The sequence below is a fragment of the Scyliorhinus torazame genome, chromosome 15 (genome assembly GCF_047496885.1).
Source record: "Scyliorhinus torazame isolate Kashiwa2021f chromosome 15, sScyTor2.1, whole genome shotgun sequence".
Classification (NCBI taxonomy): Eukaryota; Metazoa; Chordata; class Chondrichthyes; order Carcharhiniformes; family Scyliorhinidae; genus Scyliorhinus; species Scyliorhinus torazame.
In genome coordinates, this window is record NC_092721.1 from 163,038,185 (window position 1) to 163,055,419 (window position 17,235).

The 17,235-nt window shown below is 44.3% G+C and overlaps 1 protein-coding gene across 4 annotated transcripts in view; it reads right to left on the reverse strand.

Moving 5' to 3' along the window:
• dclk1a (doublecortin-like kinase 1a) overlaps window positions 1–17,235 on the reverse strand; it is a 514,704-nt gene that overhangs the window by 140,291 nt on the left and 357,178 nt on the right. The window contains exon 1 of one of the 4 annotated variants that reach the window (XM_072477024.1): window positions 8,068–8,243. The exons of the other annotated variants lie outside the window; for them this stretch is intronic. Coding sequence (XP_072333125.1) covers window positions 8,068–8,083 — 16 coding nt within the window. The 5' untranslated portion in view covers window positions 8,084–8,243. Of the gene's footprint in view, window positions 1–8,067; window positions 8,244–17,235 lie in introns of those variants that run through there. 4 annotated transcript variants of the gene reach the window in all.

Below are 17,235 nucleotides of genomic sequence, written 5' to 3' on the forward strand. Positions count from 1 at the left end.
AAGGTGTTGCGTTCCAGGTGAACTTTTAAACAAATGTCCTGTTTAGGTGAAAGATCTTGGTAAGATTTTGAGAATTTGCAGGGAGCTCCCATGTGTCTTTTCCATTAGTCATTTCTCGACCAACATCTCCTTTAGTAACATCTTGTTGCTTGTCTCTATTATCTTTTGCAGCATAAATGGTGGTTGTATTTCCAATCAAAATCTCTCTCTCCATGTTGATATTTCTGAGATATGCCATACAATTGCAGGTTTTACCACCATTAACAGTGTGAGAAATTGCAGACACTGCATTTGAAACAGATAAAATTATGTAAATATTGTCAAACACCACCTGCTGCCCAAGCTGTCAGCTGAGCTTCAATATTGGAGTTACAAATGCAAGACACTTAATCTTATTCACCAATTTAATTCACCAAAACAAACGTGAGCACACCAATGGATGCAATTGATCGGTAATGGAAGATAATTCCTGCCACTGTTTCTGGTGGGAATATTCCATGTCTTAACAACACCTCAATTAAGTTCAATAGGCATTGTATCATCATATTTAATTTGGTTGAGAAAATTATTATTGCAGCCAACCTGTTGCACCTGCTGTAAGAATGGATTCAATTTTCAGATATAAGTTTTCAAAAATGGAGATCGGTGTGTGATGGATGATAGAAATAAGTTCTGGATAAGAAAGGTATGGGGCTAGATTCTCCGCCGACAGCGAAATCGCGTTTGGCGATGGGGCGGAGAATTCGTTTTCATGGATGAAATCTGGACCGACGGCGGTTTCGCTATTCTCCGCCCCCAAAAAAGTAGCAGACTCGTGGAGTACACCGCTCCGAGTATCCACCGCTTCAGGCCATTGCCTGAGGCCCGCCCTGCTATTCTCCATCCCCAACCAGCCAAATTCCCGACGGCGTGGTTCTAACATGGTCCTGCCATTCAGGAACCTCGCGTGGCAGCTGCGGACTCAGTCCGGGCCTCCACAGTCGGGGAGGCAAGGGGGCTTCATTCAGGACTGGGGGCTACGTATATGGGCGGTCCAGGGCGGGCGAGCGGCCGATGCGGAGCATTATTTTGGCAGTCTAAGTCCATGGGCTGAGTCTGCCATGGAGCACGGCGGGACCGCTGGAGACCGCTGCTTGCGCGGCCTCTGACCCGGAAGTGCGGGGCGCCATATCGGCAGCTAGTGCTGCGAGCTCTACGACAGCTGCCTGCTAGCCCCCTGAAAGACGGTGAATTGGTGGCCTTTTGATGCCAGTTTTTTGGGCGTAAAAGACAACAGTTTTCATGATGGTGTGGGGACATAGTCCCAAAAATGGAGATCCAGCCCTAAGTTATTTACATAAATGACCAGAAAGTAGCCTCAAAAATAATTGTTTCACAAAGTATTAAAAATTTGCAAGATTACAACAGATACACCTGAGGTTAAAGCCACAATTGAATGCCAAAAATTTACTGGGAAAAAACTGATAAGGTGACTGTTATATACGGAGGGTGTTGTTGTGTTGTTGCATGGTCACTTTAAGAGTTTAGCGACGTGATAGTCCATTACATCATTGTCTACTTCACGGACTTTCTCTCAGTCTAGATTAAGCTTTTGTACAGTTTGCAACGATCTAATAAACATCTGTTGATTATTGCGTTCAACCCACATGTTTCAGCATTTCCATTCATTTATCCCACAAGTACAACAAACAACAGGATAAAGAGAAAACTGGTGATGAGGATGGGATTAGGAAAAAGATTATTTTCCAAAGAGAAAAGGTAAATTGAAGCCTTTGATGGTCAATATTGAGGCAGATCAACAAAACGTCCGTGATTGCATCCCACACATGGCATCAGACCAGCAAGGTTGTTGGGCATAAATTAATAAGGAAAGGGCAGCACGGTGGCACAGGGGGTTAGCACTGTGGCCTCACTGCCCCGAGGTCCCAGGTTCGATCCCGGCTCTGGGGCACTGTCCGTGTGGAGTTTGCACATTCTCCCCGTGTTTGCATGGGTTTCGCCCCCACAATCCAAAAATGTGCAAGCTAGGTAGATTGGCCACACTAAATTGCCTCTTGATTGGAAAAAATGAATTGGGTACTCTAAATTTTTATTAAAAATAAATTAAAAAGTAAAGGCCCATTTTTAAAAGTTAACCTGGCACTCCGAGGAGTTCAGGCTGCTGAGCTCGCCACGTGCAGTAGGGTAAGACAAAGAGGCAGAGCGGGGCAAAGAGAAAACATTCCTAGCATTGCAAGCTGCAACAATTGGCTAATTCAACATTATTAACTAGACCATTTTTAGTAGGGAAGTTGTGAGAGCATTCCGGTATCACTGCAAAATTGGGGGGGGGGGGGGAGATTTGTTTTTGATTGATGGGCCCATTTGAGGAAGACTCAGAAAACTGGAATTCATATGCAGAAAAATTCCACTATTATATCCTCGCCGATAAGATTTGAGAAGATATTATGGTCCCTGTTTCTCTTAGTGCCATTGGCTGTGAAACTTTTAATTTACTCCGAAGTCTGGTCCAACCCGAGAAACCCAGGTGACAAAACTTATCTAGAATGGTTAAAATATCAGAAGACCATTAAGGACCAAAGCCATTGACCATTATGGAGCGGTTTTGATTTCACCGTAGGAATCAGCTAGAAGGGGAGAATATAATAGTATGTTGTGATTCTAAAGCTTCTCGCAGAGTATTGAGAATTTGGTGACTCGCGAGATGATACAATTAGAGACCGCATGGTTTTTGGGTTGAAAAGTTAGGCCATTCAGAGAAGATTATTAATGAAACAAAATTTAAGTCTGCAAACAGCTTTAGATGTAGCTGTCTGAATGGAGTTGGCTGCGAAGGAGGCTTCTCAGCTCAGAGCAGGCTTGAGGATCCATGAACTGGCTGTGGCCCAGAGAAAGTCTGGGATCCAGCAGCAGGCATATCATCATTCTGCAAAAACAAGCCATTCACAGGTCGATTGCTGGAGCAAGGATAGCCAATGCAAAAATTGTGGAAGAATTGACCATACAGCAAGAGCTTGCTGGAGTAAATCGGTTTCTCCAGAGAAGAACGTTCAAAGAAAAACACAGAACACACCAAAAGAAATAAATAAAATAATTTCAACCAAGAAAATCTACATGTTGGAAGAAAATAAGATTAACAATGAAAATACAGCACATTATTTTGATGAGGAATTAAGTTAAATGTACTTTCAGTTCAAGGTGAATCTCATTGGTTCTGGGTAGTTCCAAAATTGAATGGACGTCCTATAAAAATGGTGGTCAATACTGGGGCCGCAGTCTCCCTAATTCTGGAGACCATCTATGAACACAAATTGGATCACCCACCATTAAAGCTAACAGATATCATCCTGAGGACCTACATCAAAGAAACAGTTCCTCTAAGAGAATGCAAGGGAATGTGTGTGTGAGGGATGGAGGAAGAGAGTGTGTGTGCGCGAGGGGTGGTCTTCGGCCTTCAAATCCCGGGGTGGAGGGAGCCCTGAAAATGAACCTGAGCACGATTCCCATGAACTGTAAATCGGTCTCTGTACTAGTGTGCATGACTCACATACTAAGGTCTGCCACTGCGCAATTATTAAATGTCAATTTGCTGAAACTAAGATATATGCTATGCACATTTAGTTTGAGGTAAAATAATCAAATCAGCTAAATAAAAATGTTTGCATTCTTGACATTGATTTAAATGATGATCAATCCAAAATGTGCTGAAAGTGAATCCAGCATCTGCAAAAAATAAAATTGGTCATCCCAGGATTGACTCTCTTCTGTCGAAAAACTGAAATTTATTTCTTCCCAATTTTGATCAAGAGAACCGGTTACTGCCCTGAGATGAGGCATTTATTTATATAACGTAAAAGATTTCCTTTATGCGCCATGTCTAACAAAAGAGAAAAGAATTATAAACATGTTTACAGTTTTGTTGCACATTGTTCACAGAGGAAGTCTTCCGGATTAGACCTCAGATAGTTAATAAGACACAGTGGCCTATTGAGCCTGGGCTGAATAATGGAAGATAATTTCACATAATTCCAATGTAGACTGATAAATGAATAATAGTTTCATTCCAACAAGAGCTTTAATCGATTCATTAATATATTAGGCACACTGGTACATGGGATCTATTTCATTATGTTGTGAAGGGACGAGTGAATTCTGAGCAGATACCAGAAAAATATTTTCCTCATAATAAAGTAGTAATATTATTCATTCTACCTTATTAAAATAAAATAATCAGCGACTCCGTTCAGTAACGACGTTCTCACATAGAACCATTCGCACTGCTTTCCCTAGACACTTGCAGTATGCGGTTACTGAAATAGAGTATGAAGCTGCTGTTGCATGGTGGTACCAGAGTAAATGTGGGCATCTCCAAGTACTGGTTTTGCTTTGTTGTTGCACCACACTGTACAAGATACTGTGCAAAAACCACTATTTAATTTAGCGGTTTTAATATCTAACTGCCTAGGCTTTGGCCCTCCACACATCGTGATACCGGTCCAGCTGTCAATTTGTTCCATCCCTTCCTCCTCCCCATCTTTTATACATTAATCTCTTGTGAAGCCAAAAGGTTGTAAAATCTGATAAGTTCTGAAAGCGAGCATGGGGATGGTTATCATGCAATTAACTTGCGAATGCAAGGAGCCCACTGACTTCTTTTATCATGAAGATTGAGACCGTCCATTCAGCTGTCACTATCACATCACACTTCCTCTTGACCACAAAGCCAGAGCTCCACGAAGGCTCCCACTGTGCTCGAACCATGAACCTGTATCTCTTTTGAGTTTCTGTCCCATCTTTACCTGTCTTTGAGCTGATCTTTCCCAGGAGACTCACCACCTACTCCCTTGATCCCCATTCGCACCATGTTGCTGACTATCCTTCCCTTCTTGGCTGGCATGCCAGTTGATGTTGCAAAGTAGTCCCTCAAGCACTGATCCTTTCCTATCAAAGCAACCATCATCCCAACTCTAAAAATAAAATCCTACCCCGCTGTCATTAAAAATTGCTGCCTCAACTCAAGCTTTCTTTCCACTCCAAAATTCTCTGGAGCCCCCAAAGATCTGTTTTTGCCCCCTCCTCCCTGCCCTTCATAGCTCTGCAGCCCATTGGTGACAACATCCAAAGGCATGGGTCCTTTTTCCACATTTACGCTGCCAACCATTTAGCTATACCATTCTACCTGCTCTTGCAACTATCCCTGGTTTCTGTATTCAGACTTCTCATCAGATAATCATCACCATCGACGCTCAATGTGTACCATCTAAAGGATGCACCGTAGCAACTCACCAAGGCACCTTTGACAGTACAAAAGGCGACAGGTGCATGGGAACACCATCACTTGCAAGTTTCTCTCCAACCCAAACACCATCGTGACTTAAACTATGTCGCTGTTACTTCACTGCTGCTGGGTCAAAATCTTGGAACTCCCTCCCGAACAGCACTGTGGGTGCCCCCACACCTCATGGACTGCAGCGGTTCAAGGAGGTGGCTCACCATCACCTTCTCAAGGGGAATTAGGGATGGGCCATAAAAATGTTGACCGAGCCAGCAACACCATGTCTTATGAAAATAATTTTTTTAATAAATATCCTGAATAAAGGAGCAATTTTCTTCAGTATTTCATTGGGAAGACCGAAGTAGTATCTTCCGGTCATTCCATAAATCATTTATCCTCACCACAGTTTTGTATGTGTATGTGCCTCTCTCCCTCTCTCAAGTTGAACCAAATTGTTTGCATCCTCACTGTCATAGGGGAGATGATGGTGTAGTGGCAACGTCACTGGACTAATAATCCAACTAATGCTCTGGGGACAATGGCTCAAATCTCACCATGGCAGCTGGCTGAATTTAAATTCAGCTAATACATCTATATAAAGCTCATCTCAGTAATAGTGAAACTATCAATTGTTGTGGAAACCCAACTAGTTCACTCATTTCCTTTAGGGGAGGAAATCTGCCATCCTGACCTGGTCTGGCCTACATGTGACTCCAGATCCACAGAAATATGGTTGACTCTTAACTGCCTAGCAAGCCACTCAGTTCAAGGTCAATTAGGGATGGGCAACAAATGCTGCTTTGCCAGTGACACCCACATCCCATGAAAGAATGAAAAACAAATCGTATTTGACTTGATTGGCACTCTCAACTCCATGTGACAAAGGATTTTAACTTCCATCTTTGTAACTTCTCTCAGTTTATTTGTAACAAATCCCCCACCTGTCACCTCCAGACTCAACTATTCCAAAGCTATTCTGAGCAGACCTCCCAGTCATCATTCTCTGTAAACTTTAGCTCATACAAAACTCTGCAGTTTTAAAACTGTTTTAGCTTTTACTAATTGAAAATAATTGACTCCCATCAACTTGTCTGAATCAAGGTACAAAGAACAAAGAACAAAGAACAAAGAAATGTACAGCACAGGAACAGGCCCTTCGGCCCTCCAAGCCCGTGCCGACCATACTGCCCGACTAAACTACAATCTTCTACACTTCCTGGGTCCGTATCCTTCTATTCCCATCCTATTCATATATTTGTCAAGATGCCCCTTAAATGTCCCTATCGTCCCTGCTTCCACTACCTCCTCCGGTAGCGAGTTCCAGGTACCCACTACCCTCTGCGTAAAAAACTTGCCTCGTACATCTACTCTAAACCTTGCCCCTCTCACCTTAAACCTATGCCCCCTAGTAATTGACCCCTCTACCCTGGGGAAAAGCCTCTGACTATCCACTCTGTCTATGCCCCTCATAATTTTGTATACCTCTATCAGGTCGCCCCTCAACCTCCTTCGTTCCAGTGAGAACAAACCGAGTTTATTCAACCGCTCCTCATAGCTTATGCCCTCCATACCAGGCAACATTCTGGTAAATCTCTTCTGCACCCTCTCTAAAGCCTCCACATCCTTCTGGTAGTGTGGCGACCAGAATTGAACACTATACTCCAAGTGTGGCCTAACTAAGGTTCTATACAGCTGCAACATGACTTGCCAATTCTTATACTCAATGCCCCGGCCAATGAAGGCCAGCATGCCGTATGCCTTCTTGACTACCTTCTCCACCTGCGTTGCCCCTTTCAATGACCTGTGGACCTGTACTCCTAAATCTCTTTGACTTTCAATACTCTTGAGGGTTCTACCATTCACTGTATATTCCCTACCTGCATTAGACCTTCCAAAATGCATTACCTCACATTTGTCCGGATTAAACTCCATCTGCCATCTCTCCGCCCAAGTCTCCAGACAATCTAAATCCTGCTGTATCCTCAGACAGTCCTCATCGCTATCCGCAATTCCACCAACCTTTGTGTCGTCTGCAAACTTACTAATCAGACCAGTTACATTTTCCTCCAAATCATTTATATATACTACAAAGAGCAAAGGTCCCAGCACTGATCCCTGTGGAACACCACTGGTCACAGCCCTCCAATTAGAAAAGCATCCCTCCATTGCTACCCTCTGCCTTCTATGGCCTAGCCAGTTCTGTATCCACCTTGCCAGTTCACCCCTGATCCCGTGTGACTTCACCTTGATTTGTCTGAGCAATGCAAGTGGACAGTTTAACAGCAGCTCTCTCTCTTTGTGGTAATGCAATAACGTCGTCAGAACTACAGTAAACAGTGCAGTTTAAAGACATCATATAAATTGCAAAATATTTAAACCATCTAGCAGCATTTGCTAAAACTGTGAAATCATAATGATTTGTTGAAAGGGAAACATACATTTTCGGATACCAGCTTGTATGCAATGACGTATAGTTTTACTGTTACCTAACCCGTAAAATTGCAACAAACACTTTGATTATATTCAGTAGAGAATACTTTGTTAGGAAAGTTCAATCTCTTTGCAGTTTAAGCATAAGGTTGCAAAGACCCAGAAGAATTTGAGAACATAGAAAATAGCATTCATGAAAGTTGATTTAACTTGGCTTCGTTTACTTTAAACTGTACAGCTACAATAACACAAAGGAGTATTCCAATACTATAGTATTAAATATAACATTTACTAAGCTTAGTAACTTATCACCTATGCCTTTACAACTTTTATAATGGTAACTTTACAATGGTCATACATACCTTCTATGTACTTCATAATGAGAGAAATATTTCAGACACAAAAATTCTTCCCATGTAATTCATAAACACTCAGTGCTGATTGTACATGTAGCTTCAAGTAGAGGAATAATGAAATGAAGCAAAAAGAAAACAGAGATGCAGACCCAAAGACAAAATACCTGCTAGTAAGGACAGCTGAGTAAGAAGCAGCTATCATAAGCAAAGGCTTTACTGCGTAAGACTGACGTCTGTGATTCAGGAGTGGGTGGTTCAGGTGGTTTCTTAAGGCTGCATCATAGATGTCAATTAAACCAACTGCAAGTACCCATGAACATTAAACAACTCTGCCCCTTTGACAAAATAAAAAATGAATAATTTAGAATGTGAATACATGATTCAACTTACAATCAGACACCAAATAGCAAATGACTCATCCAGTGTCCTACATAAAATCACTTGTTGGAAGCTTTCAAGTAAGTTTGTTTTTGACGTATAGCCGCAGTCTATATTGCACTTGAAGCACCCAGTTTCAGATTATTTAGGCTATGGCACATTCTTGAACAAATTAAAAATAACCTACGCTATCTAACAGATGCCACAGCTGTGTGACTGTAAAGGGAAAATCCAAAATCTAGCCCATCTAAGTACCATACACCAATTAACCAAGCACTGCGATTTTTAGGCATTATTTAAAAATCATGCATTTCAGTGCAGGGGTAAAGAATTCTTTCTATCACTGTTATTGAACAATTGCATTCGTCAAGAGAAACTCTGAGCTACATACGATTGGGATTATTTTAAAACTTTCATGATATCATGATATTAATTATTAGATAATGAAAATCATGGGCGGGATTCTCCCCAACTTTTTCCTCGAAAGTCCGGGTGATTCTCCGTTTTCCAGGGGGCAAGCAGGGCCCCAGCTTGCATCCCGCAACTCTGGCTGCCAGCAGAGCCCTGCTGTCCAGACCGTGTGGCTGCACATGCACACGCCGGCCGCAAGCGGGTCTGCGCATGCGCGCGGCGGCCCACCTCGGCGCGGCCGCTGCAGACATGGCGGAGTCACACAGCACGCCCACGTGGAATAAGGCAGGTCCCCCCCGAATCGCGATGGCCCACCAATTGGTGGCCCCCGATCGCATGCCTGGCCACCGCTGAGGCCCCTCCCGGAGTCAGATTCTCCCTGCCCCCCACCAGGAGCGCTACCGCGGCCGCGGGTCCAAGCTACCGCCGGGTGGGACCAGATGTGAATCAGGTCGGCGGGTGTTCGGCCGGTCGACAGTGGAGAATCGCCAGGGGGGGCCTCTTCCAACGGCCCCCGACCGGTGCCGCGTCGACCCGCCGAACTCCCGCCGGTGTGATTCACATCTGGTATCACCCAGCGGGAGCTCGGACCCGCTGCCGCGGTGGCGATCCTGGTGGTAGAATCCCGCCCCTTGTCTTACAAACTACCGGTTTATCTCAAAATCATTTATATTGTATTTTCTGTTCAATGCAATATTAATAATTGAGCAATGCCATACCCAGTTGTTTTTCTGTGCACATACATACAATCTATAGACAAGCAAGTGGGTAGGTTTTCGTCAGTGACTAATGCATAATTATTTCGGCTGGCATAGAAAAACCTGAATTTTTTTCAATGAGATTTTTATTAATGTAACGACTAGAGAACACCTTGTGTGCTACAGAAGGGTCATTTTTAATCCAAGACTTCCGATTCCCATTGACTAAAACCCCAACAGTATTCAAATTTTCAGAATTGATTGTCCCTCTATTTTTCAAATTGTAAATTAGAGATCATTACATCATTCAGATGAACATGGGAATTCTGAAATGCTCATGATGCAACAGCAATCAGATCCACATTTCCAGCCTTTTGAAAGTAGTCAATTGTTCTCATTGCCAAACGCAAATCAAAATGATGACTATACATGATAGAATTGTCGGTGAAAAGAAACTCAGCTGAGCTTACCACATTGGCAATTCACTCCTTTTCATATAACTCAATAGTAAACTTCTAACACATAGAATTGCAATTCAGTGGCCTAAAAATTTGCAAAAAGGCTCAATAAAATTTTAGAAACGGAAACAGGGAATGCTGCAAAAGCTCAGCAGGCCTGGCAACGTCTGTGGAGAGAGAAAATAAAGTTAATGCTTCGAGTCCGTATGACTCTTCTTCAGAGCTTTCTCTCTACACAGACGCTGCTAGACCAGCTGAGCTTTTCCAGCATTTTCTGTTGTGTTTCAGATTCCAGCATCCGCAGTATTTTGCTTTTGTTTTATTAAAATTTTACGAAAGCCCATTTCCATGTATGTCACAGACTAGATCAATATCGCACTGACACCCTCCCCGTGTGTGCATGGGTTTCCTCCGGGTGCTCCGGTTTCCTCCCACAGTCCAAAGATGTGCAGGTTAGGTGGATTGCCCATGATAAATTGCCCTTAGTGTTGGGTGGGGTTACTGTGTTATGGGAATAGGGTGGAGGTGTTGACCTTGGGTAGGGTGCTCTTTCCAAGAGCCGGTGCAGACTCGATGGGACGAATGGCCTCCTTCTGCACTGTAAATTCTATGATAATCTATGATGACAAAAGTTGTCCTTCCCTGTAATGGAGACGTGCAATTTCTAATGCTTTGACACCTATCAACCTAACCAGCAGTGAGGCCATTAGATCATGCCCAATATGTTTGGGTAGAGTCATCATGGATTTATGAAAGGGAAATCATGTGTGACAAACCTGTTGGAGTTTTTGAGGATGTTACTTGGAGAATGGTTAAAGGAGAATGAGCGGATGTGGCGTATTTGGATTTTTATAGAATCATAGTATTTACAGTGCAGAAGGAGGCCAATCAGCTCATCGAGTCTGCAACGGCTTTTGTAAAGAGCACCCTACTTAAGCCCACGCCGCCACCTTATCTCAGTAACCCCACCTAACCTTTTACACCAAGGGGCAATTTAGCACAGTCAATCCACCTAACCTGCACATCTTTAGACTGTGGGAGGAAACCGGAGCACCCAGAGGAAACCTACGCAGACATGGGAAGAACGTGCAGACTCCGCACAGTCAGTGACCCAAGCCGGGAATCGAACCTGGGACCCTGGAGCTGTGAAGCAACTGTGCTAACCACTATGCCGCCGTGCCACCCTTTTCAGAAGGCTTTTGTTAAAGATGCACATAAATGGTTCGTAAACAAAATTAGAGCACATGGGATAGATAGGTAATATACTGGTATGGATTGAGAAATGATCAACTGACAGAAAGCAGAGATAGGAACAAGTAGATCATTTCTTGAATGGCAAGCTGTGACAAATCGGGCGGAATTCTCCCGAATCCCCCGATGGCCCGACACCGCGTAACAAAATGGCACGATCCACTCTGGCGTCGGGCCATCTGGAAGTTGTGGAATCCTTCACACTTCCGGGGGCTAGGCCGGCGGCGGAGGGGTTGGCACCGAAGGGTCGTCGCTAGTTAGCGCATGCGCAGACCGGCCGGCGTATTCTTGCGCATACGTAGGGGGTGTCTTCTCCGCGTGGGCCATAGCAGAGCCTTACAGAGGCCGGCGCGGAAGGAAGGAGTGCCCCCACGGCACAGGCCCGCCCGCTGATCGGTGGGCCCTGATCACCGGCCAGTCTACCAGCCAGGTACTGCCGTGTGGGACCATGTCCATTTCACGCCGGCGGGACTGGCCAGAAACCGACGGCTGCTCGGCCCATCGGGGTCTGGAGAATTGTTGGGGGGGCTCTGCCAACGGCCCCCGACCGGCGCGGCGTGATCCCCGCCCGAAAACCGGCGCCGAGAATACGGCAGCCGGCGCTGGAGCGGCGGGGTGGAATTCACATCGCCCCCCGGGGTTTCTCCGACCCGGCGGGGGGGGGGGGGGGGTGGAGAATCCCACTGCCGGTGTATTACAAGGATCAGTATTGGGGTCGCAGCTGTTCAGAGTCCATAGAAATGATTTGGGTGTTGGAAACAAATGTAACATTTCCAAAATTGCTGATAACTCAAAACTAAGTGAGACTATAACTTGTGAGGAGGTTTCAAGGCGACTTGGACAGACTAAGTAAATGGGCAAGAAAATGGCAGTGAACAATTTCGCATTAGAAAACACATTTTTTGTGGGAATAATTAAAAGTTAGGAACTTAATGCTAGAACAAACACTCTTCAACCAGTAAACATGATCAACTCCGGCAGTGAATGGAATTCTATAGTGCAAGTTAACAATTTTCCCATATTGTTCAAGCTTGACACAGGAGCTTCAGCCAATCTACTGACAAGCAAGGATCTCAATACGATTCCAGGAGAACATGAGATGCTAGCTGCTGTACGTAGGCTGAAGGACTACAATGGTAATCAGGTTGCTTCAATGGGATCATGCCATCTCAAAGTCACAAACAAGAAAATAAAGAAGACATTACAAATTGAGATTGTGGCGAATGAAAAATCATCACTGTTAGGCGCTCAGGCTTGCAAAGACTTGCAGCTTGTTCAAAGAATCCATATGACTACTCAGGACACATTACGCATGGAAGATGAAATCCAGCATTTCCTTCAACAGTACCCTAATGTATTTAAAGGTAGGGGCACTTTACCTTACCAGTACAAGATCTTATTTTTAAAAGATTCAATACCTGTAATTCATCCGCCGAGGAGGGTTCCTGCTCCTTTGTGAGAAAGGTTGAAACTAGAATGTGACCGACTACAATCACAAGGAATCATCTCTTGAGTCACGCCAGCGACTGACTGGGTCAGCCCTCCAGTATGTGTTAAAAAAACATCTGGAGATCTTCGAATCTGCATAGATCCGAAGGACTTAAATAAAAATATTTGTAGGGAACACTATCCCATCTCTAAACGTGAAGAAATCACATTGAGATGGCAAATGCTCGTATCTTCACAAAACTCGACGCTTCGCAGCGATTCTGGCAGATGCAGCTCGATGACTCGAGCAGATTATTATGCACTTTCAATACTCCATTTGGACGCTTCTGCTTCAACCGCATGCCTTTTGGAATAATATCCGCTTCCGAGATTTTCCATAGGATAATGGACCAGATGACTGAGGGTATCGATGGTGCAAGGGTGTATGCCGATGACATAATCATTTGGTCCCCGACCGAAGAAGCACATTTTTGTTGTTTAAAGAAGGTTGATTTAAATTAAACCAGGCAAAGTGCACATTTGCACAATCCTCATTAAACTTCCTGGGAGATACCATATCCTCTCCAGGTGTCAGACCTGACAATACTAAAATCTCCACAATCCAAAATATGAAAACGGCAGAAGATAAGATAGCTGTTCTAAGATTTCCATGTTTTGTAAATTTCTTGGGCAAGTTTATCTCAAACCTGTCATCGAGAACGTCTGCATTAATAAATCTGGGGAGGGATTCTGCGGGAATCGGCGGGGAGGTCAACTCCGGCGCCGTGGAGTAGCGTGAACCACTCCGGCGTCGGGCTGCCCCAAAGGTGTGGAATCCTCTGCACCTTCAAGGGCTAGGCCGGCGCCAAAGTGGTTTGCGCCGCGCCGGCCGGCGGGGAAGGGGCTTGGCGCCACACCAACCGGCGCCAAAGGGCCTAAGCCAGCTGGCGCGAGTTGGCCCAATGTGGGCCGGAGAATCGCCGGGGGGGGGGGCCGCGGATGCCCCTGCCAAATCCCCAGTGCCGGAGAATTCGGCAGCCGGCGGGGGCGGGATTCACGCCGGCCCCGGCGATTCTCCGACCCGGTGGGGGGTCGGAGAACCCCGCCCAAGATCAGAAAGTCCACCACTTTTGAATGGACACAAAGTCATCAAAATGATTGGGTGAATCTTAAACGACAACTAATGACCACACCAATACTTGCTTTCTTCGACCCGAAAAGAGCAACCAAGATATCCACTGGTGCAAGTCAGGATGGAATAGGCGCAGTTCTTTTACAGCAGGATGATCACTCTGATTGTGTTCCTGGTGCATATGCTTCAAGGGCTATGACTGCAACAGAGTGCAGATATGCACAGACAGAAAAAGAATGTCTCGGATTACTCACGGGAATGTTTAAATTCCATGACTATATGTATGGGCTTCCAACCTTTATCGTGGAAACGGATCATAGGCCGTTGGTTCACATCATTGAGAAGAACTTAAACGACATGACGTCTCCAGCGTATCACGAAGGTATGACTTTAACTTGATATACACGCCTGGAAAAGGTCTCATCATTGCAGGTACATTATCCAGATCTATTGCCATGATGTGGAGGTGCCAACGTTGGACGAGGGTGAGCACAGTAAGAAGTCTTACAACACCAGGTTAAAGTCCAACAGGCTTTTTTCAAATCACTAGCTTTCGGAGCACTGCTCCTTCCTCAGGTGAATGGAGAGGTATGTTCCAGAAACATATATATAGACAAAGTCAAAAATGCAACACAATGCTTTGAATGCGAGCATTTGCAGGTAATTAAGTCTTTACCGAGCCGGAGATGGGGGAAATCCCAAGTTAAAGAGGTGTGAATTGTCTCAAGCCAGGACAGTTGGTAGGATTTTGCAAGCCCAGGCCAGATTGGGGGGGGTGGGGGGGGGAATGTAATGCGACATGAATCCAAGGTCCCGGTTGAGGCCGTACCTATGTGTGCGGAACTTGGCCATAAATCTATTGCTACAGAGAGCACACCACTAGAATTCATCAGAGACATAGAAGCTCAAACTCAGTTATGTACAGAAAACCTTCCAGCATCTGATGAGAAACTACAGTACTTATATCAAGCAAGAAATGAAGAAAGATGCAACTTTGCGAAGGGTGATGCATCATCTACAGCATGGTTGGCCAAAAGGGCGATGTTCACAATATCGCAATATTCAAACCGAGTTAACAGTAGTTAATGGGCTATTGTTACGAAATGATCAAATTGTGATCCACAAAGTCTATGCTCTGAAATGCTACACAAAATTCACGAGGGACATCTCGGAATTGAGAAATGTAAAATGAGAGCACAACAGGCAGTTTACTGGCCTGGCATCAACAAAGATATCACTGACATTGTCATGTGAAACCTGTCAGAAGCACCAACCTGCACAGTGTAAAGAAACACTTCAACAACATGAACTAATCACATCACCATGGACAAAAGTGGGGATCGACCATTTCCATGCAACTGGTCGTGACTACGTTCTCATCATGGATTACTATCCGGAGTTTATGAAACTTCCTGATCTTACGTCTTCATCCATCATCGAGGCATGTAACGAAACATGTTCGCGACATGGGATTCCACAAACGGCAATGTCAGATAATGGTCCTTGTTTCCCTAGTTGGGAATGGACAGAGTTTTCAAATAACTACAATTTTCGACATGTGACATTTAGTCCACACTACCCATAATCCAATGGAAAGGTAGAAAAAGATGTTCACATCTTAAAACAACTTATCAGTAAAGCGAATGATTCACAATCTGACATACATTTGGCTTTATTATCGTAGAGAGCAACTCCATTAGTTTCAGGACTATCACCAGTACAAATGCTTTTTAATAGAGACGTCAGGACCACTTTACCAACAATACAATTTCAAGATCCTAATCACATACCAGGTCTCAAAAAAAATCACTGAACAACTTTCAAAACAGAGGCTATACTATGATCAGCACGCAATCAAACTAGACCCACTGACAAAAGATAACACTGTCAGACTAAAGAATCCAGAAGGAGGATGGTCTGCTCCAGCCACTGTACTCAGGCAGGAAGCACCGCGATCCTACATCATCAAATCTGCTGATGTTCGAGCAATGTTTCGACACAACAGACGAAATTTACTGCAGATTTAACTCCAACCACAGATTTTTCTTCCATTAAGTTTTTGAGTATATGACCACCTTGGAAGAAAGCAAATGAGAAATAAGATATTACACAACGCAATACAACACTTTGTTCCCATGTTGATGTAGGGACTTGAATGCACTTGTACAAGGAACACAAAGTTAGCATACAAGTACATCAAGCGATTCGGAAGGTAAATAAGATGTTGGCCGTTATTGCAAGGAAATTGGAGTGCAGGGATAAAGAAGTCTTGCTACAATTGTACAGGGCTTCAGTGAGCCCACACCTGTGTGTGGTTTTGGTCTCCCTTTATAAGGAAGCCATGATGTAGAGATGCCGGCGTTGGACTGGGGTGGGCACGGTAAGAAGTCTTACAACACCAGGTTAAAGTCCAACAGGTTTGTTTCGAATCACTAGCTTTCGGAGCGCAGCTCCTTTATTAGGTGAATGTATAAGGAAGAGTATACTTGCATTGGAGGCAGTACAGTGTAGGTTTACGAGATTGGCTCCTAGGATGAGAGAGTTGTGGTATGATGGTAGACAAGTAAATTTGGTAAATTCTCTTCAGTTTAGGAGAATGAGGTGATCTCATTGAACATAAAAGATACCCTTCACAGGGTAGACACTGATAGGTTATTTTCCCTGGCTGGGGAATTTAGTGCACAGGAGCACAGTCTCAGAATCAGGGGACAATCGTTTCAGACTGAGGAGGAAGAAGATTTTTCACTCAAAGGGTTGTCTACATTTAAAATCATTTACCCCAGAGGGTTGTGGATGCTTTATTGGAGAATATACTTAAGGCTGGGATAGGCAGATTTCTGGTCCCTCAGGGGATCAAATGATGTAGGGAGCAGGTAGGAAAGTGGAATTGGAACCCAAGATCAGCCAAGTTTGTATTGTGTAGTGTTGCTGCTCGATGAGCCATTTGGTTTGCTCCAGCTCTTATTTCTTAACAGCATCTCAATTTTAAAATTCTCATCCTTGTTTTCAAATTCCTTCATGGCCTCACCCCTTCCCATCTCTGCAATGTCTGCCAGCCCCACACCCTCCGAGATATTTGTGCTCCTTAATTCTGGCCTCATGATTGTCATGATATGCAGACATGCAGATAATGATATACAGACAGGCACAGAAATACAGCTAATGAACACAGAGAACAGGACATGACCAATGAGCAGGCAGGACACTCGGGTGGTATCTCACTATAAAAGGCACTCGGCACTCACACTCCACCTCTTTCCATTGATGAACATCTACAGAGTGAGTCAGGGTGTATTTACAGTATCACACCTCCAGCACGTGACTAAGAGCTAGTCTGGTTCAATCAGACAGAGTAACCAGACTTAGGTTAGCAGAGAGTCGAATTCATAGAGAACTGTGCTAACTGTGCTACTGGTTC